The 22,243-nt window shown below is 43.1% G+C and overlaps 1 protein-coding gene across 1 annotated transcript in view; it reads left to right on the plus strand.

Moving 5' to 3' along the window:
* The first annotated feature begins 2,553 nt into the window (after positions 1 to 2,553).
* The window catches only part of dbt (dihydrolipoamide branched chain transacylase E2), a 35,943-nt gene continuing 16,253 nt past the window's right edge, over positions 2,554 to 22,243 (plus strand). The window contains exons 1-4 of the mRNA XM_067990590.1: positions 2,554 to 2,648; positions 7,006 to 7,126; positions 7,227 to 7,302; positions 19,196 to 19,377. Coding sequence (XP_067846691.1) covers positions 2,562 to 2,648; positions 7,006 to 7,126; positions 7,227 to 7,302; positions 19,196 to 19,377 — 466 coding nt within the window. The 5' untranslated portion in view covers positions 2,554 to 2,561. The remainder of the gene's footprint in view (positions 2,649 to 7,005; positions 7,127 to 7,226; positions 7,303 to 19,195; positions 19,378 to 22,243) is intronic.

Raw genomic sequence — 22,243 nt, forward strand, 5'->3', positions numbered from 1 at the left:
TACCTTACTACTTCTTATTCTAGTGCTATCTTTCTCTCCCAATCCTTTGTGCACCTTGTTTGTCCTTTCCAATGCTACATCCTGGTGCCTTCCCCCTGACAAATTATTTTAAACTCTCCCTCCAACAGCACCAGCAAACCTCCCCGCTAGGACATTGGTCCCAGCTCCATTGAGGTGCAACGTCGAGGTGGAAGATGGGAGGCCGGCTAGGAGAGCATTGAAATAGTCAAGTCTAGAGGTAACAAAAGCATGGATGAGAGTTCCTGAGTTGAGGAAGAGGCAGAGATGGGCGATGTTACGGAGTTGGAAGTAGGCAGTCTTGGTGATGTAGTTGGAAGCTCATCTCAAGGACAAATAGGAAGCCATGGTTGCGACCAGTCTGGTTCAGCCTCAGACAGTGACCAGGGAGCGGGATGGAGTCAGTGGCTGGGACCAAAGACAACGGCTTCGGTTTTCCCAATATTTAGTTGGGAGAAATTTTTGCTCATCCAATACTGGATGTCAGACAAGCAGTGTGACAAATCAGAGACAGTGAAGGGGCCGAGGGAGGTGCTGGTGAGGTGGAACCTGACATTGTCTTTTCAGATGATGTCGCCAAAATGCAGCATGTAGATGAGAAATAGGAGGGGGCCAAGGATAGATCCATGGGGGACTCTAGAAGTAACGGTGTGGGAGCAGGAAGAGAAGCCATTGCAGGTGATTTTCTGGCTACGACTGGATAGATAAGACTGGAACTAGGCGAGCGCAGTCCCATCCAGCTCGACAACGAAGGAGAGGCGTTGGATGAGGATGGTGTGATCCACCGTGAAAGGCTGCAGACAGGTTGAGATGGATGAGGAGGGATACTTTACCATGGTCACAGTCGCATAGGATGCCATTTGTGACTTTGATAAGGGCCATTTCAGCACTGTGACAGGGGCGGAAACTTGATTGGAGGGATTCAAACTTGGAGTTGCAGCAAAGATGAGCACTGATTTTGAAGGCGACAACACATTCAAGGACTTTGGAGAGGTAAGCGGGATTGGATATTTGGCGGTAGTTTGCAAGGACAGAGGGATCAAGGATTTTTTTTGTGGCGGGCGATGACGACAGATTTGAAGGGGAGGGGGACAGTAACTGAGGAATATCAGCTAATATGGGGGCCAGGAAAGGAAGTTGGGTGGTCAGCAGTTTGGTGGGAAGAGGGTCGATGGAGCAGGAGGTGGGTCTTATAGTCAAGATGAGCTTGGCGAGGGCATGAGAGGAGATAGGAGAGAAACTAGAGAAAGATGCAAGTTCAGGGCAAGGGCAGGGGGAACCATAGTGGAGGTTTGGCTTGGTAGGCTAGGGGAAGGGCGAGAAGTAGCAGGGGCAGCTGAAAGAATGGTCTCAATCTCCACCCCTAAAACCAATCACCTGCACAAACTCCATCCCTAACACCAATCATCAGCTTGGTCCCGCCCCTAACACCAATCACCGGCCTGGACCCGCCCCTTACACTAATCACCGGCCTGGAGCCGCCCCTTACATCAATCACCCAGTTCTGATGAGAAGTAAGTGATCTGAAACGTTAACTCTGTTTCCCTCTCCACAGATGCTGCCTGACTTGCTTTGTGTTTCCAGCATTTTCTGCTTTTATTTCAGATTTCCAGCATCCGCAGTATTTGCTTTTGAATCAAGGACCCAAGTTGCTTTTCTTAACATCGACAATCAACTCAAGCCCCGCTTCGTATGCCAATCATGAACCTAGGCTGCGTCCCTTTTATCAATCACTAGGCTGTACCCCTCCTTCACAGTGTGGTGAGGATCCCATCACTACATTAGAAACCAAACTTGCATTTTTCTAGCCCTTTAACTTAGTCAACACCCCAACGTGCTTTACAGAGAAGAACCCACACCACAGAAGAAGAGGTGACGAAAGGTTTTGAAACTTTTGAAAGACGATGGGAAGGATTTCCAGAGTGTGGAGTCAAGATAGATGATGCTCTACCACCGATAGTAGATTGCAGATGGGACCTATACAAGAGGTCAGTGTTGGAAGACCGCAGGGTCGGAGAAGGTTGCAGAGATAATGTAGGATGGGTCGAGTCTATGGATGGGTTTCCAAGTGAAGATGAGGATTTTTAAATCAATGCCCTGGGGGGAGAGGTGGTGGTGGCAAGAGGTGATAGGACGTGAGCAACAGAATTTTGGACCAGTTGATGTTTGTGTTGAAGAAGTTGAACCTGGAAGTAACAGAAGCACCAGATGAGTGTTTCATTGGCAGATGAGCTGCGGAAGAGCAGAGGCAAGCAGTGTAAAAGAGGTGGAAGTAAGCAACCTCGGTGATGGATAGGAGATGGTGTTTGGGGCTCAGCTCAGGATTGAACGGGACATTGCAATGCAGAGTCCAGGGGCTGAAGCACTTATTTCTTTCTTTGCCTCTTTCACCATTCTGTGTTTGGAGGTACTTTGGATCCCACGTCTCCCGTCGGATGCACGCTGTGCTGTTGCTGGGGTGCCCGGTCCTCCCAGTCTGCTGCACGCAACGTGGCTCGGCCGCTGCCCTTGCGTGCTTCGCGCTGAGGTCAGTTCCGGGTAAAATGGCGACGGTGCGGGCTCTCAGGGCAGTGCTGCGGGGCGAGAGGTTTCGGCTGGGGCTTGGCACCGGGAGGACGCCGCTCCGACAGGTACTGGCTGGTTGAGGGTGCGTACAGATCGGTGGCGGAAGCCACTTCGATTGGAGGCGGACAGAGATTAGGTTGTGTGGGCCGGGGATTCGTGCAGCCCCAGGCTGGGGACGGTGCTGGTCAAGGATCTCCTCCACCCTCCGAGCGGCAGTTGTTGCGCTAAAGGGGAGCGTCGTCGTCTGTGGTGGGCTCCGGTTGTCCACTATCCTGGCTTGTCCTTGTGTGACTTTCTCCCCCGCTGTTTGGAGTGGCCGCACTCGGGCCTGGAGCTGGAGCTGTCAACCTCGCAGCAACTGACTCCGTCGATACATAAACTAATAATCGGGCATCAGGGACCCGAATCGGTCTGCACTTAATCAAAGAGATCTCATGCTGCAAACCTTTAGAAAATTAATGTTTAATCCACAAAGATTATTAGACTGTTAAATTGCAGACTAGCCCATTATGCTGCACGTCGCTTCATTACACTACCCACCTATTTACTGGCGATACTCCACAGTGAATTCATCTAAACAAACTGTACAGTGTTATCTGTTGTTAAGCACTCTATAGGTAATTTTTGGACTGCATTTTCCCTTGCGTGCAATTGCATTTATTTTTCATATGTGCAAAGTTACTCTGTTCCCCTGTCCTCCGTGTACCATACCCTATATTATGATATATGAATGTGTATCTGTGCACAATATGTGTCTAATTGAAAAAGGGTGGCAGGACCAATGAAAGCTGGGGGTGAGACAGTGGTAATGAGATAAGGAGGTAGTGTTGATAGAATCTGTAGGTGAATCTTTGGGAAATCAATCTTGTCTGCCAAAGAGGGCAGGTTGTGTAGTCGCAAACTGGATTACTATGTTGCAGTGAAAGAGTTATGGGGTCACATGGGCAAAGTAATTTCAATATTAGACAATAGAAGAAAAATTGTCAAACTTCCTGGCTTGAGGCCACAGGAAGAGATTTAAGGTACCAGGAGCAATTAATGCTGGTGGACACCGCTGCCCAGTTTCTGGCATTGAACTTTTACTGAGCTGGATGGGAGAGTAGTTGGCTGGAAGGACACAACTGAAGCTAAGTTAACTCATCTAGAAAATGTATTTGTTTCATGGTATTTGTTTTACAACTAGTTTCAGACACTGAGCTGGGTTAAACCTTTGGAAATTGTGTACCACATGCAACTTAATACCTGCAGTAGTCACCTGTCCCTCCTCCCCCTTTAACTAACTATGTTTCAGTGTTTGCACTGCAGTATATGTGATAACACAGTGGAAGAGGAGTCTGTTTAATAAATAACATGTTGAAGGGCAACTCATAGATGTGGGGTCATGATTTGACTACGTGTTCGCTGATTTGAGGTTCTGCAAATCCTAACTAATGTATCATTTCCATTTTATGTATAGTGCAAATGTTGATACAGGTAAATTGATCACTAAAACACTAAATCAGATCATTCAGAAATGCTAAAACCACAATTCACTTTCAAATGCATTATGTCCTTGTATTGGAAACAGATAGAAATATCCATTTTCACTATTAGTAAGATCTGTGTTCACATGTAGGTAATGTTAGATTAAGAACATGTAACTCTTTGAACAATACAAATAGTAATTGACAGCTTCAGAGTGAGCCATACATCCCAGTTTAAACACACTATATCACCACAGGTCCCATTGTAAATGTAAGTTGTTGGCTGTTCTGGAGGCTGAAGATGATGATCATTGTTTACTTAGGGAAGGCTATTGCCTGCAGTTTTATTCAAAAACTGCTCTGGGAGATGTCTTGAATTGCAATATTGTGGAGGGAGCTGAATGGAGTACTCTTAACATTGTCAAATTTCCCTTACTTTTCTAATGGACATATGAGAATATCAGCTGGGTTGGCTTTCAGAGAACACAATAGTAGGACCAGGACTAAGCGCAGGCATGAGGCAGAGCAAATAGTGGATCTCTGAAATCCCACAGAAGTTTACTGTGATTCACTATGAATTGCTAGCCATGGCTGACAGTTGATTTAAAAACAGCCGAGTCCTCCAGCAGCTTTTTAATAGCGGTACAGTTGGATATTTTGTCACCATATTGCTTAAAATGTCATAGCGGTTGTGGCCTGTTGATCCTCAGTGGATGTGATCTCAGAAATGCCAGGCCCTGAGTGGTTTTTGGAGAGACATTTTCTTGTCTTGTAATTTTGATAATTGAATACAACATAATTGAAGCATTTATCAAAATGAGTGTACACATTCACTCTGTTGAAATCAACATTCTTCACAATGTCTCTCATTTGAATACATCTTCCCCAGGACCTGAAGTCTGCAGACTCCTTACTTCCCTCAGTCTTCTCTTCCTCTTAGGATCTACTGGCTTTAAAATCTAAGCTTGACATTGCTTAATTGCTGGTACTAGATTTGCTTTGTTTCTCCTTTCAGACTGGTGTCCTGCACTGTGAGCCTTGGTTCTTCACCAATGCTTCTCAACAATAAGAAACTCAAATATTCTGGGTTATGCTTTATCTTTCTGCCCTGAGTCTGCACCTTTGCAAAATAAATCTTAGCCTTGTTTCATATGCTGTTTGCTTTTCCAGATCCTCGACTTAGAACCTGGTTCTATTAGCACATAAAACAAAAGCAAACTACTGTGGATGCTGAAAATAAAAACAGAAAATGCTGGAAACACTCAGCAGGTCAGTCAGCATCTGTGGAGAGAGGAACAGAGTTAACATTTCAGGCCGATGACCTTTCATCAGAACTGGAAGATGCTAACAGTTTTTAAGCAAGTACAAAGCCAGGGAAAAGGGAGGGGCAGAAGAACAAAGGGGAGTGTCTGTGGTAGGGTGGAGGGCAGGAGTGATTGATCAAAGAGATGGTGCAAGGCAAAAGGGACATAATTAACACACATTTTGTCATGGAATTTAAAAAATACTGTGTGCATGAGGTGAGCAGAGTGGCAGATTTCACCTTCAGTGAATTCATGAAATGCAAAAGTTGTCCATGGATATGAAATTAGTACAGAGAAAATCGAATGCACCATAAAGGAGTATTTGCACATACTGGGAAAATACAGTTGGCCACACAAGTACAATGTCTATATTGCACACAAGGGGAAAATGGAGCTTTGTGGAATGCTGAAATTACTTTGCAGCTTTCTATCATCATATCTGTTTACAGAATGTTTCTATTTCATATTGTAAAGTAAAACATAAGAGCCCGAGAGAGATTCTAGTTGCTGTATACTTTAAAAAGATAACCTTAAAAAAAATTGCGAAAGCTTGTGTTTGTCACTTACCAAAACCTGTCTGTATTGGGCAGTGATTAGTTGGGTCAAGGATAGCAAGGCTCTCGAACATCTGATGCTTATTAACCCACCCAGCATGGAAGCAGAAATAGAACCTTGCAAGAAAGTAACAAACTTCTGTAACTTTACTTGCTAATTTCAAATTGCCTGGCAGAGCTGTACTAATAATGGTAGTGAAAGGGCTTCATTACTGCTATAGGTAATAGCTGTACCTCCTGATAACATTCCTTTTGTTTTCTGTCACTGGGGTGACAGCAGTCATGAATGATGGCACCATCATCACTGCACAGCTGGGGAATGCAGTCTTATGTGTGAATCACATTGGGAGGGATGTGGATCAAAGGGAGGTGTACTGGGGAGGAGAAATTAGAGACATAGACCAGGTGGGAGAGAAATTAAAGTAGAAAGTTATTGAGACAACAGTTGTCCATTATTACTTTTCTTAATAAAAATTTTGATCATAGGGATAAGTGGCTCCCTGATACAGCTACATTTGAATATATGAAAACCCTAGATCTGTGGAGTAATCGAGTGCTTGGTTACACAATGCTTTTTTGACAACTTGTTACTTAATTCTCAGTAAGAATTCTATAACGATAAATGAGGCTCCTGAGAAAATGCTGTTTTTCTGTAAGTTACAGGTCAATATTATGCAGGCCAGTGCGACTAGGACAGTAGGTGTTGAAAATGGAAACATTTTATGCTAATGGTGGAGTAGGGGGCACACTTTGAGGTTATATTGAGATGTGTTGGGGCAGTGTAGAAGGAACTTTACTCTGCCTCTCACCCATATTCTACCTGGGAGCGTTCAATACTGACAGTGATTGCAGAAATGGAATATATTGCATTTTCAGCATGGACATTTCTCACTCAGATGAGCTCAGAAATAACCAGATGTGATGATACAGTGCTCACTGGTGAACTCTAGTACTTTCAGGTTTATCAATTTTGACTTGCAAGTGTAAAATTTCTGAATTTCCCTATTCCAAACCCTAAAAGAACCATATGTTTTGTAACTACAAACCTGCCTTTGCAGTCTACATTGTTGCCTCTGTTAACTGTCTCTGTCTCTCTGCCAGGTATGTGTGCACCACTATAGGTGTTGTAGTAATGCCCATTTTGTGAAACCAGAATATCCTGCATTTAACAAGTCATCTCTTCGAATCAACGCACATTTGAGATTTTTCAGAACCTCTGCTGGTAACTGAGATATTTTCTAGTTTCTTCGTGTTGAACTTATAGTTCAATCAAATTACTTGGGTCAAATGTTGACCTGACTTTTTTTTAAATTTTTTTACAGCTGTTAATGGCCAGGTTGTTCAGTTTAAACTTTCTGATATTGGAGAAGGGATTACAGAAGTTCATGTGAAGGAATGGTGAGTTGGTTCATAATTGCGATTTAAGTAATAGTTTTGTGTTGTAGAATCACTGTGTCCCACATGACAAATCTTTCATACAGAAAGCTGCATCTGGTTTTTATTACTGCCTGAGACATGATTTACAATGAGAGAACCTCTTGCATATCTCTTCCTTTTATCTTGGGTTTTGTGCAGCAAAACTGCTAAAATCACAAGTTAATATGGCCCCATGTAATCTAGTGAAATAATCTTAACGTTTGAAATAAAGACATGCATTTATATAGCACCTTATTACATCTCTCAAACATCTTGAAGTGCCTCACATACAATGATGTTATATGGGCAAACATGGTGGCCATTTTGCACATAGCACAATCCCACAAGCAACAATATGAATGGCTAATTTGTTTTTAATGAAAGACTTGGATTTATATAGCACCTTTCACAACCTCAATGTTCCAAATGACCAATGAAGTACCTTCTGAAGTGTAGTCACTAATGTTTTTGGTGTTGGTTGAGGGAAAAATATTGGATCAGATACCAGAACAATTCCCTTCTGTCCTCCAAATGGTGCTGTGGGATCTTTAACATCTCGGTTTAACACCTCATTCAAAAGGTGGTATCTCTGACAGTGCAGCATTCCTTCAGTGTTGCATTAGTATCAGTCCAGATTTTGTGTTGAAGTCCTGAAGTGGGTCTTCAACCACAACCTTCTGACGTGGAATGCTACCATCTAATCCAAGCTGCCATCTTGAAGTAACTACTTTGAAATTATCCTGCTGTATATAAAACTACCTATGAATGTTGTAATACCATTCACATACTTTGTATGTGCAGACAACAGCAACTATTTCTGGGAGGCTCTCCTGGCACCTCTCGTATTCCTGTTCAGGATATAAGAAAAGGCTTGACATCAGTGGACCTTACTTGCTTCCTCTTTACATCCCTACCATTTTTGAAAGCAAGACGCACGATACAGAAGCCCACACTAGCTCGTTCTTTTTCAGGACCTCAATACTGCGGCACTCTTTACCTCCTTCAGTCGTTCGTTCCTTCCTTCCTCGATCTTGAGAGTTTTAAAACCCAAGCTTTATGTTCCTGATCATTAATTCCTGATTTACTTCAACTTCTCTTACTGTTTTCACATTTGATGTCTTGCATTATGGGCTCTAGCCCTTGACCTTGGTTTCTCAATTTTAAAAAAAACGCTTGTCTTTAGATCTTGGTTTCCTCAGTAATACATGTAGAATTCAGAAAGGCAGTATTGTGTATACAATTTCTGCAGAGCTGAAAACAGGTTTTTTTAACGTTTCCTAAAGTATCTTGGCCAACTATTCTATAAGTAAAAATGTAGTGTCAAGGTTTCTGGTGGTCAACGTTATCCAAGTCACCTGTTTTTTTATTAAGGATCAGATTTCCTCTATTTTAATCAAGGTCCCTTTTCCCCCTCGTCTCCTTGTACCATTTAATCCATGCCCAAGAAAAAGCTGCAAGTGACTGTCCTTCTGATTCATGTTTTTTCTTATCTGTAACAAGGTGCAGCTAGTGCTCCCTGGTGTGTATGGGGAATTGTGGGCACAAACCCAATCCACCATTTTGTAGCATCGCCTATTGTGCCACTGCGTTACAATATAAGGCATTCATTACAAAAAGGCCAATAGCTCACGGACCAAATTTTTAAAAAAATCTCTTATCGTGGACTCTATCCAATCTGTTTAATCTGATAAATGACTGCAAAGTTCCTCCTTGACCCAAAGGCAAGTCAAGCAAAATTCCAGAGCACCCATTTAAGGTTAAATTAATCATAAAATTCATCGTAAACCAGTTGTCTTCCTTGGTATGATACTTCCATAGTTTCTGAGCACCGAGACTATCATATCCAAGCAGCATTTGATCATTTTTATCTTACTATCTTTATACCCTTCAATCCTATTACTAACCACATTTTCATCTAGTCTTTTTAAAAGTGCAAGCAGAACTTCCATGGTATTGTTTAGAGATAGCATGGTTGTCAAGTTTAGCTGCTAACTTGGTTTGTCCCTTTAAGCCCATTGTGCCTATTTAGAACATTCAGGTAATTTTAGCTGGTTATAAACTGCAGAGGTCATTCACAGGGCGCTCGCAACTGCTTGTAAATTTTAGGCGGCAGGTCAATGGTTTTTTTTAAAAGGTTGTTTGCATTTGTAACAAAGTATGACAGACACAACATACTAGATGCAAAACTTGTACAGCTGCCTTGGCAGACTGTCAGTTCCACAGAGCCGATCCTCTGGCCAGTAAAAGGAATCTAATTCAGTGCTTCAATGGACTGCTGCTTTAAAAAGCTAAATAAAAAATCTTCGGTTGAATTAAGGTTGTAAGAATGGTGCAGCAAGAAATGCTTTCAATGCCTTCGAAATGGATATGTGTAGGTATTGATTTGGGTGATCACTAATGGGTCACTAGGTGGTGCTATAAGCAGCTAACAAATAACAGCTATGGCGTTGCAAGCATTTTGCGCATTCTTGATTGTTGAAATATAACAAGGGACTTTCCGCCTTTGGATGATTCTAGATTTAGTAAGCGGCAGACTTACTAATTTAGTAATGCGGCAGACATTCATTCTCCCTCTCCTGAAGGTACTGACTGTAATTGGGTGTAGCTCTACAGGTGTCCTGGTACATCCTGGTAACTCGCTCAAATGGCCATTCTTTGTGTGAATCTAGACAGTGAGTGTTGGCAGGCTATTCAGCAGTTGAAAGTATCATAGCCGAGCCCAACCCTGCCTTCATCCAACACCCACAGTTATGCACTTTTCAGCAGGATTCACTTAATAGCAATCAGGAGCAGGTACCCTAGCTAACATTTTTTTCCCACTTCGATGCCAATGGCTACTAATTGTAAACAATTTTACAACACCAAGTTATAGTCCAGCAATTTTATTTTAAATTCACAAGCTTTCGGAGATTTTCTCCTTCCTCAGGCAAATGTTTCAAGATCTCGAGATCTTGAAACATTTGCCTGAGGAAGGAGAAAATCTCCGAAAGCTTGTGAATTTAAAATAAAATTGCTGGACTATAACTTGGTGTTGTAAAATTGTTTACAATTGTCAACCCCAGTCCATCACCGGCATCTCCACATAATGGCTACTAAGACCAACTACATTGCCTAATTGATACTTTGGCTAAAAGCTAGCTCAGCACCGAGTGAAAATCAAACCCACAACCTTCCTGGTCCATATAGCACAGTACCACATCACAGCAGCAACTTGGAATTATATGGTACCTTTTTAATGTAGTAAATGTCCCAAGACACTTAACTGAGGAGGAATGCATACCAATCAAGAGACGAATTGGATGCAGTGATTGAATGCACAGATAATAGAGGTTTTTGCAGGTGGAACAAGAGATAGCAAGGTGGAGGGTTTTAGAGAGAAGAGAGTATTCCAGAGTGTAGAGCCAAGGCAGCTGAAGACCCTGTCACTGAAGGACAAACAAGAGGCAGAGGGAAGAGGCCACAGTCTGAAGTGGAGGACATGCATTGCAATGTAGAGGTTGGAGGAGGTTGCAAAGGAAGCAGGCAAGGCTGTAGGAGATGCTTGTAAACAAGGATGAGGACTGTAAGTTCAATATGTTGGGTGATAGGGAGGCAGTGGAGTTTGGCAAGGATATGTGAAAGCCAAATGGGATTTAGTGCAGGATAGGGTGTGGCAGTGGAGTTTTAGATGAATTAAGTGTTTATATGAAGTGGCGCTCAGGAGGATTTCAAGAAGAATGTCCGCAAAGTTGAGCCTGGATAGGACTAAGGCACGGATAAAAGTTTTACCACCCTTGGGATTGAAGTGAGGGCAGAGGTGGGCTGTGTTGCAATCTCTATCATTCTCCCATGCCACTGCTCAGTGAGTCAAGGGAGTCTTTTTCTTGCCTGTCTGTCACATTTGATATAATCTCTATCTTCTTTTCTGTCTCATACCAGCATGCGCTCTCTTTCTCTCGTCTATCGCTCTACTGCTCCTGTGGTTTAGCTGCGCTCTCCCTTTTTATCGTCTCTTTTCTGCTCCCTCTCTGTGCTTTTCTGACATGTCTTGTCCCAAATGAAGAAAGAAACCAATAAAGGAGCGGAGAGAGACAGTATAGTTGGTGGGCTGTCACTGGGAGGAGCGATCTGGTCAAGATCCCAGGCTGGGAGAATGTGGTGGGTTACCAATGAGGGATGGATCCGGCCAAAGCTGCAGGCTGGTGGGATCGGGAAGGGTTCCAGTCAGGCAGGGAACATGGCACAGTAAAATGTGCGATGCTGTAGGGCATAGTGCCACAATGCGCTTTGGTCCTGCGAATTGGAAGCACCCTGGGGTGCAGATGCTGGGGATTGGCAGCATGGGGATTGGTTCTGGTTGGTAGCACTGGAGAGGGAACCTGGATTTGGTGAACTGGGTGAGGTGGAATGTAGGATTTGGCTTACTGCTGGATTCCTGGGTTCTGCCAGCATTTGGGGGATGGGCATTGTGGGTAGCAGGTCCTGGGTCTGGCAGCAGTAGTGTGTAACTTTCTAATAGATCTCTACAAATATTGGGCCAGAAATCGCACAGGGCGGTGAGGCAATGCCCATCGCAGTTCCTGCGAATTTAATTAACGAAAATACTTACTGTGTGTGGGCTCTGTGACGTCCAATTGCTTGAATTTAAACTTTAAGCAAAATGTACACTATCAACCCAGCGTCTGAGCAGCATGAGTTGCTGTGCGACTGGAAATGTCAGTGAGGAGAAGACATAAAATCTGTCAGGAAGAGAAATCACACCCACAGATTGCTCAAGCATTGCTCAAGCAGACAAGCAGACTTCATTCATTTAAAGTTAGTATTCTGGACGTCATTGTAAATTAAAATTTTAATTTTTTTTAATAAAAAGCCAAAGAAATAATCGAATTAAATTAGTGACAGAAGGGAAAAGTTTTAAAAAATTAATTTTTAAACATTTTTTTTAAATGACCAAAAACTATTAAAATAAGGAGTAATATGAGACTCCACATTTTTAAAAGTTCATTTTTAGTTGTTTGGCAGTCATTAAGACTAACCGCGCTTTTAAAACTTAGTTTAGACCTGGTATTTTTAAGCGTACCTGTTTGGTGGCGTAATTAGTTACTGTCCAGCTGAGCAGATAAGCAAGTTGGTGATTTTTCAATGATTTCTCTGATTGCAGCGTGCAATGTCCCTTTAATTCGAAGCTGTCATTATTAGTGGCGAACCACTAGGAGCAAGTTCACGATTTCCATGTTTTACAGCGCATGTGAAAACGCGGGAACTTGCTCCTTCAATTCACCATTAAAAGCTGAGAGCACAGTTGAGCTCCTCCGTTATTTCGGAAGCGATTTCTGACCAATTGAGTTAACTATTTTGTGGTTGATTTCTGTGAACGTGGATAGATAAATACATTGCACAGTTGTTTAAACAGATTTCACTTTGTTTCTGCCTCTTTGGAACAGTGAATAAGCACACAGCTATTTTAATAACATTTTGTTTTATTCAACTAGCAGAATTTAGCCAGCAATTTTTGCATATCTTGGAAAGTGGATGGGAGGGGCTGGGCTCACAACCAGAGCCTGCTGTAAATGGCCAACTTCCCTATCAATCATAAAATCTTCCAGGTAGTGAAGAATCAGTGTACTTCCATAGAAATGGTGAGGCATTCTAAGGTGCCTGTGTCTTTTTGGAAGGAACGTGTTTCGCTGTTTCACCCTGGTCATTCCCCCTGCTATGGCCCTCATCTTCGCTCCGTTAAGTCCAAGGGATGTAGACTTGAACATTTGTGGCGGGCAACTGGTTTAGCCATTCACCGCCAGATCTGGCTGGACCACATAAAGCACTATCGGGTCCTGCTCTCCTCTGCCAAAACTGCTCACTTTTCCAGGATCATCCTGGAATGCAAATTAACCCCCAGCTTCTATTCTGCACTGCAAACCGTCTTAAAACCCTCTCCCCTGCCTCCTCCAACACCAAGCGCAAAAAGCTTGTGGGCTTCTTTGTTACTAAGATTGAGACCATCAATTAGCTGTCTCTGCCGCTTCCCTCCCTTCCCCTAGCCCATCAAGCCAACCTTCCCCTAAAGTTCCCCCCACCCTAGCCCTGAATTCGCATCTTTCTCTAGTTTCTCTCCTATCTCCCCTCATGCCCACACCAAGCTCATCTTGACCATGAGACTCACCACCTGCTCCCTCAACCCTACTCCCATCAAACCGCTCACCACTCAACTTCCTTTCCTGGCCCCCAGGTTAGCTGACATTAATGATTCCCTCTCCTCAGGTACTTGTCCCCTCCCCTTCAAATCTGCCAAGATCACCCCCCTCCTCAAAAAACCCACTCTTGACCCCTGTCCTTACAAAGTACCACCCCATCTCCAACCACCCTTTCCTTTCCAGAGTCCTTGAATATGTTGTCACCTCCCAAATCCGTGCCCATCTTTCCCGCAAGATGTCTAAAAATGTTAAAAAGACAAATTTAAAGGCACTGTTTCTGAATGCACAAAGCATTCGTAATAAGGTAGACGAATTAACAGCGCAAATAGATGTAAACGGATATGATATAATTGCGATTACGGAGACATGGCTGCAGGGTGACCAAGGCTGGGGGCTGAATATCCAAGGGTATATGATATTTAGAAAGGACACGCAAAAAGGAAAAGGAAGTGGGGTCGTGGTGTTAGTAAAGGATGAAATCAGTGCATAGTGAGAAAGGATATAGGCTCAGAAAATCAAGATGTAGAATCAGTCTGGATGGAGTTAAGGAGCACCAAGGGGCAGAAAACACTGGTGGGAGTTGTCTATAGGCCTCCAAACAGTAGTGGTAATGTAGGGGATGGGATCAAACAGGAAATTAGAGATGCATGTAACAAGGGTACCACAGTAATCATGGGTGACTTTAATCTACATGTAGACTGGCCAAACCAAATTAGCAATAATACTGTGGAGGATGAATTCCTGGAGTGTATTGGAGATGGCTTTTTAGACCAGTTCGTTGAGGAGCCAACCAGGGAACAGGCTATCCTAGATTTGGGTATTGTGCGGTGAGAAGGGGTTAATTAATAATCTTGTTGTGCAGGGTCCTTTTAGGGAAGAATGACCATAACATGATAGAATTCTTCATTTAAGATGGAAAGTGAAGTAGTCCAATCCGAAACTAGGGTCCTAAATCTAAACAAAGAAAACTACGAAGGTATGAGGAGTGAGTTGGCTATGATAGATTGGTAAACTTCATTAAAAGGCATGACGGTGGATAGGCAATGGCTAACATTTAAGGAACAAATGCATGAATTGCAACAATTATACATTTCTTTCTGGCGCAAAAACACAAAAGTAAAAGCGGCACAACCATGGCTAACAAAAAAAATTAAGGATAGTATTAGATCCAAAAAGAGGACTCATATAAAGTTGCCAGAAAAAGTTGCAAGCCTGAGGATTGGGAGAGTTTAGAATTCAGCAAAAAAGGACCAAGAGATTGATTAAGAGGAGAAAAATAGAGTATGAGAGTAAACATGCAAGGAACATAAAAGTGGACTGTAAAAGCTTCTACAAGCATGTAAAAAGAAAAAGATTAGTGAAGACAAATGGAGGTCCCTTACAGTCAGAAACGGGAGAATTTATAATAGGGAACAGGGAAATGGCAGAGCAATTAAACAAATACTTTGTGTCCTCTTTCGTGAAGACAGAACCAAATAACTTCCCAGAAATGCTAGGGAACCAAGGGACTCGTGAAAAGGAGGAATTAAAGGAAATTAGTATTAGTAAAAAAAATAGTGCTGGAGAAATTAATGGGACTAGGCCTGATAATCTGCATCCCAGAGTACTAAAAGAGGTAGCCATAAATGAAAGTGGATGCATTAGTTGTCATCTTCCAAAATTCTATAGATTATGGAACAGTTCCTGCAGATTGGAGGGTGGCAAATGTAACCCCACTATTTAAAAAAGGAGGGAGAGAGAAAACAGGGAAACTACAGACCGCTTAGCCTAACATCAGTAGTAGGGAAAATGCTAGAGTCTATTATAAAGGATGTGATAACAGGACATTTGGAGAATATCAACGGGATTAGACAAAGTCAACATGGATTTATGAAAGGGAAATCATGTTTGACAAACCTACTGGAGTTTTTTGTGGATGTAACTGGTAGAATAGATAAGGGAGAACCAGTGGATGTGGCTTATTTAGATTTTCAGAAGGTCTTTGATAAAGTCCCACATAAGAGGTTAGTGTGCAAAATTAAAGCACATGGGATTGGGGATAATATACTGGCATGGATTGACAATTGGTTAACAGACAGGAAACAGTAGGAATAAATGGGTCTTTTTCGGGGTGGCAGGCAGTGACTCGTGGGGTACCACAGGGATCAGTGCTTGGGCCCCAGCTATTCACAATATATATCAATGATTTGGATGAGGGAACCAAATGTAATATTTCCAAGTTTGCTGATGACACAAAACTAGGTGGGATTGTGAGTTGTGAGGAGGATGCAAAGAGGCTTCAAGGCAATTTAGACAAGTTGAGTGAGTGGGCAAATACGTTGCAGATACAGTATAATGTGGATAAATGTGAAGTTATCCACTTTGGAAGGAAAAACAGAAAGCCAGAGTATTATTTAAATGGTGGTAGATTGGGAAATGTTGACTTACAAAGGGACTTGGGTGTCCTTGTACACCAGTCACTGAAAGCAAACATGCAGGTGCAGCAAGCAGTTAGGAAGGCAAATGGTATGTTGGCCTTCATTGCAAGAGGATTTGATTACAGGAGCAAGGATCTCTTGCTGCAGTTATACAGGGCCTTGGTGAGACCACATCTGGAGTATTGTGTGCAGTTTTGGTCTCCTTGCCTAAGAAAGGATATACTTGCCAAAGAGGGAGTGTAGCGAAGGTTCACCAGATTGATACTTGGGAGGGTAGGACTGTTGAATGAGGAGAGATTGGGTCAACTCAGCCTGTATTCATTCGAGTTTAGAAGAATGAGAGGGGATCTCATTGAAACATATAAAATTCTGACAGGGCTCGACAGACTGGATGCAGGGAGGATGTTTCCCCTGGCTGTGAGGGTCCAGAATGAGGGGTCACAGTCTCAGGATACAGGGTAGGACATTTAGGACTGAGAGGAGAAATTTCTTCACTCAGAGGGTGGTGAACCTGTGGAATTCTCTACCATAGAAGGCTGTGGAGGCCAAGTCACTGAATATATTTAAGAAGGAGCTTGATAGATTTCTAGACACAAAAGGCATCAAGGGGCATTGGGAGAGAGCGGGAATATGGTATTGAGATAGAGGATCAGCCATGATCATATTGAATGGCGGAGCAGGCTCGAAGGGCCAAATGGCCTACTCCTGCTCCTATTTTCTATGTTTCTATAAGTCCATGTTTGAATCCCTCCAATCAGGTTTCTGCCCCTGCCACAGTACTGAAACAGCCCTTATCAAAATCACAAATTATATCCTATGTAACTGTGGTAAACTATCTCTCCTCGTCCTTCTCAACCTGTCTGCAGCCTTTGACATGGTTGACCACACCATCCTCGTACAACGCCTCTCCTCCATCGTCCCGCTGAGTGGGACTGCGCTTGCCTGGTTCCATTCGTATCTATCAAGTCGTAGCCAGCGAATCACCTGCAATGGCTTCTCTTCCTGCTACCACACCATTACCTCTGGACCGTTACCCAAGGATCTGTCCTTGGCCCCCTCCTATTTCTCTTCCAGGTACTGCCCCTTGGCGACATCATCCGAAAACATGACGTCAGGTTCCACAAGTATGCTGATGACACCCAGCTGTACCTCACCACCATCTCTCTCTTCACCCCTCCACTGTCTCTGATTTGTCACGCTGCTTGTCTGACATCCAGTACCGGATGAGCAAAAATTTCCTCCAACTAAATATTGGGAAGACTGAAGCCATTGTCTTTGGTCCCCGCCACAAACTCCGTTCCCAACCATTGACTCCATTCCTCTCTCTGGCCACTGTCTGAAGCTGAACCAGACCGCCCGCAACCATGGCATCCTATTTAACCCTGAGATGAGCTTCCAACCACATATCCACTCCATCACCAAGACCACCTACTTCCAACTCCGTAACATCGTCCATCTCCATCCCTGCCTCAGCTCATCTGCTGCTGAAACCCTCATCCATGCCTTTGTTGCCTTTAGACTTGACTATGCCAATGCTTTCTCGGCCAGCCTCTCATCTTCCACCCTCCGTAAACTTCCAAAACTCTGCTGCCCATATCCTAACTCGCACCAAGTCCCGTTCACCCATCACCCCTGTGCTCGCTGACCTACATTGGCTCCCAGTCCAGGAACGCCTTGATTTTAAAATTCTCATCCTTGTTTTCAAATCCCTCCCTATCTCTGTAACCTCCTCCAGCCCTACAACCGTCCAAGATCTTTGCGCTCCTCTAATTCTTGCCGCTAGCGCATCCCCAATTTTAATTGCTCCAACATTGGCGGCCATGCCTTCAGTTGCCTAGGCCTTAAGCTCTGGAATTCCCACCTTAAATCTCTCTACCTCTCGCTCCTTTTACGACACTCCTTAAAACCTACCTCTTTGACTAAGCTTTTGGTCACCTGTCCCAATATCTCCTTATGTGTCTCGGTGTAAAATTTTGTTCGATAACATTCGTGTGAAGCGCCTTGGGACGTTTTACTACGTTAAAGGCGCTATATAAATGTAGTTGTTGTTGTTGTAGGTAAGAGTGGAGCTGCCCTAGTTGCACTGTGATATTGGTAACAGGTGAGTGAAGATTACCTGCCCTCACTCTTGGTCAGGAAATGCTACATTGTGGAGGTGGAGGATGCGGAGCAGGGCGGGGCGGTGGGGAGGAGAACAGAGCAGAACTAACAGGTTTGGATAGACAAAGTGGGGAAGAAATGCACTGTAGATTATGTTCATTTTAATCTAAGGTATTAAATGTAGTCGAGGTGCTTTTTCTGGAGTAAGTACCAACCTCTGCAAAATTAGAATAATATTGCTTTTTAAAAAAAAATCCACGGTTGATCAGACTCACCTAATAGTTCTGATAATGGATTGGCACAGTTGGTTGAGTTATAGTGTCAATTGCCCTTCATAAGTAATTCATTGGGGCTGTTCAGTTTCTTTGGGATAGCCTGAGGATTTGACAGGTGCTATGTGAATGCAAGTTTATTCATTCTTTACAGGCTAGTGAAGGTTCAGATTGGAGCATTTTCCTTGAGCTACTTTTTTCTCCTTTTTCCACCAGTTTCCCCTTCCTCTCATCCTTTCTGAAGGCTTTGACACTTTGCTGGTGAATATGCTTCCATGGGCATGGTCATGTTCAATAAATTGCCCAAATGACCATTTCATGTGAGCCCAGCAATTGTATGTTGACAAATTATTTGCTGCCAAGGTGATCACAGCCAAATCTCATCCTGTCTTCACACAAGTCCTCACTTTTGCACTTCCAACCAGGATCACTGGGTACCGATTAGAAGTGGGAACTCCATAAGATTTTTTTTCCTTTTCCCTAACTCAGGAGTACTGCGGCCACTTGGAGTTTCCTTACTGCTTCAATGAACTCAACTCAATGCAGTGCAGGGCGGAACCTGGGATCTTGCTGGTCTGTTGAAGGACCATCCAAATTTGTCAATTTTACATATTTCGAATTAGTGTTTTGTACTAATGTAAAATGTGGATTTTTTAGAAGCTGTTATTTTTCCTTGAAGCGCCTTGGGACGTTGTTCTACAATAAAGGTGCTATAAAAATGCAAGTTGGTGTAAATTGTCCTTGGGGTGGGGGGGAAGGAATTACATTTTTATTCTCTAACTGTTTTCCAAAAATGCTTTCTATTCTTGAAAAACTCTATGAAGACCTCCATGTTATACTTGTATTGTTCCAGTATTTTGTAGTTGATGCTTATTTCAGAAATGTAAAGTGGCTTTCTTTTTTGTTTCTACAGGTACGTAAAGGAAGGAGACACGGTGTCACAGTTTGACAGCATCTGTGAAGTTCAGAGTGACAAAGCATCAGTCACAATAACCAGCCGATACGATGGCGTGGTTCGAAAACTTTATTACAGTGTGGATGACACTGCTTATGTGGGCAAACCGCTGGTTGATATAGAAACAGAAGCTATAAGAGGTACCTCAAACTTGGGGTACTGATTGGTGGGGGGGCGGGGGGTGTAGGGTTTGGTCACCACTGAGTATTTGTATAAAAATGTCCCATTTCAATAGAATGTGCAAGGTACCTGCATTTTGGGAGGAAGAATGAGGAGAGGCAATATTAAAAAAAAATGGTACAATTTTAAAAGGGGTGCAGGAACAGAGAGATCTGGGGGGGGTTCACATACACAAATCTTTGAAGGTGGCAGGACAGGTTAGTTTTTTAAAAAATGCATGTGGGATCCTTGGCTTTATAAATAGACACATTGAGTGCAAATGCACGGAAGTTATGCTAGATCTTTATAAATCACTGGTTAGGCCTCAGCTGGAGAATTGTGTCCAATTCTGGGCATTGCACTTTAGAACGAATGTCACAGCCTTGGAGAGGATGCAGAGGAGATTTACCAGAATGATACCATGGATGTGGAATTTCCATTATGTGGAGAGACTAGAGAAGCTGGGATTGTTCCACATAGCACAGAGAAGGTTAAGGGGAAATTTAATAGAGGTGTTCAAAATTATGAGGTATTTTGATAGAGTAAATAAAGAGAAACTGTTTCCATTGGCACGAAAGTCAGTAACCAAAGGAGACAGATTCAAGACTATCGGCAAAGAACTGGGTGGGGGGGTGGTGGGCGCGAATTTTTTTTAACGCAGGGAGTTGTTGTGATCTGAAATGTGCTGCCTGAAAGGGTGGTGGAAGCAGATTCAGTGGTAACTTTCAAAAGGGAATTGGATATATACTTGAAAAGGAAAAATTTGCAGGGGAATGGGACTAATTGGATAGCTCTTTCAAAGCATGGCCACGATGGGCCGAGTGGCCTCTTTCAGTGCTGTGCGATTTCATGAACCTCAATTTGAATGATGTCTTAAACAGTTACCTTTTAACCTCAAAGTCCAGTGGTTTAGGTCAATGTGAATCAAAATATTGTGTATATATAGTTCCCAGTTCAACAACAAACTTGATGCTCCCCCAATTACTTAGTGGAAAAATGCACCGCCGGGTATGGAAATGGACCATGCTGACTAGGAATGTCCCAGGTTTGATATTGATCAGTGCTGAAATGGTTGATCTTAGCTGGGGTGGCAGTAGTAGCGTTGCAATTAGTCTCCGCACCCTGGAGTAGGGAGAGTGAAAATCAGCAAGGGTTCTTACTCCTGATTGTTATCTAGTCACCCTTTGCTGGACAAGTGTGCATGTATGGATGTTACATAAGTATTGGATCAAGTTTGGTTGTGGTGCCCTGACTCTTCCCTTTCCCCCCACCTCCTTGGATAAATAGCCTTTCAATACTTGCTGTCTTGGCTCTTGTGGATGGCCACTTGGGTGAGGTACTAGAGGGCTACCACCAACTATGGAACTGCAATCCAGCAAGAGAGTAGAAAGAGAAAATTGATAGAGGGGGAGGAACCCAATTAGACACAAGTTCTGTTCTTTAAGAAGTTTGGAAATCTCTTTTCCTTCCTTCAAATAGCCCCCACACTTAGGGTGGATCAAAGCATATAGTCTCTGTGTACTGTCGGTAGTAGTGTGGGTAGGCCTCATCCGACCATGCATATTAACTTTGGGGGAGGGGGAAATACAGTTTCTCCCTCTATTGGGGGCAGCACATCCCCTCCACTGAGAGATGCAGCTGAAGATTTGGCTGGGATTGATGGCTCCATGTCTAGAATAGTTTAGGGGCAGTAAAGGTCTCAGAAGCTGGAACTGCTTAAACAATCCTTTAAATTGCATTATTTGTCAGTAACAGCACCGTATCATAGCGACCAATGCTCAAGCTCGGCAGGGGAGTTGGAACAAGGACCCCAGAAGCAGAGATTGTAACCACTGTTAACAGCTGTTTCACTGAAGGTTTTCGAGACAAAGAGCCTTTCTTTAGTGGTTGTATTAAGCTGCGTCATGACAGTGTTTCTACAGTGTACCCATTACAGGTGATCTTGATCTTCTGCCATGCACAAATTTTGCTCACCCACCAGTAACTTATTTTGGTTGTTGCCAGATCAATTGGACTGTGCTGTTAATTTGTAAAACTGATTTTGCAGGATATTATGTTAAGAGCTGTAGCCATACTCATACATTATTCAAGAGTGGAAGAAGAAGTTAGTTGAAGTTTAATGAGGCTCCATTATATCCATTGCTTTGGTATTTTGCTGCATCTCATACTGGTGCCTGGATCAATAAAATTAGTTTTTCTAACTGGCAGTCAGCGAGGCTTTGCTATTCAAACACTTGTCTTCCTTTTATTTTTGTGAGGTTGTGTAATCCACCTTTTCATGGCACGGTCAATTTGGACAATTAAAATGCAGAGTGAAACTTTGCATGTTAACTTTAGGGTTTTGTTTGTAAAAGTTTGCACTACCAGTAGTCGGGAGTAGAACAGGTTTTTAACTTTTATCTCCAAGTGTCTCCAAGGCACTCCCAGGCTCGCTACAGCATGTAGGGTAAAGCTTCCTTTACACTGCTCCATCAAGTATTCCCAGTTGGATGGAGCACACATAGGTGCAGAGCAAGCCTCCCCCTATACTGCCCGTTTAAGCACTTTCAGTTCAGGTATAGTACGAATTAGTTGCAGAATAAAAGCTCTCTTTCCTTCTGCCTCAACCTCAAAGCACCCTGTAACCCAACAGCAGCTGAGTGAATTTTTGATATGGTGCACCACTCATCTGCTGTTCAGAGTAAAATTGAAAAATTAAAGTCCAAATATTAAATTCATAGGTAGTTCTATGCTGTTGGTGTCCATCTCAATCATGGGTGGATTTGGACCCAAGTCCCAGAAGTGAAAGTGAAGTGTACTAAAGTACTGCACCACACAGGCATCATACAAACGTACAAAATCTTAATT

Source organism: Heptranchias perlo, chromosome 9 (genome assembly GCF_035084215.1).
Source record: "Heptranchias perlo isolate sHepPer1 chromosome 9, sHepPer1.hap1, whole genome shotgun sequence".
In the NCBI taxonomy this organism is placed as follows: Eukaryota; Metazoa; Chordata; class Chondrichthyes; order Hexanchiformes; family Hexanchidae; genus Heptranchias; species Heptranchias perlo.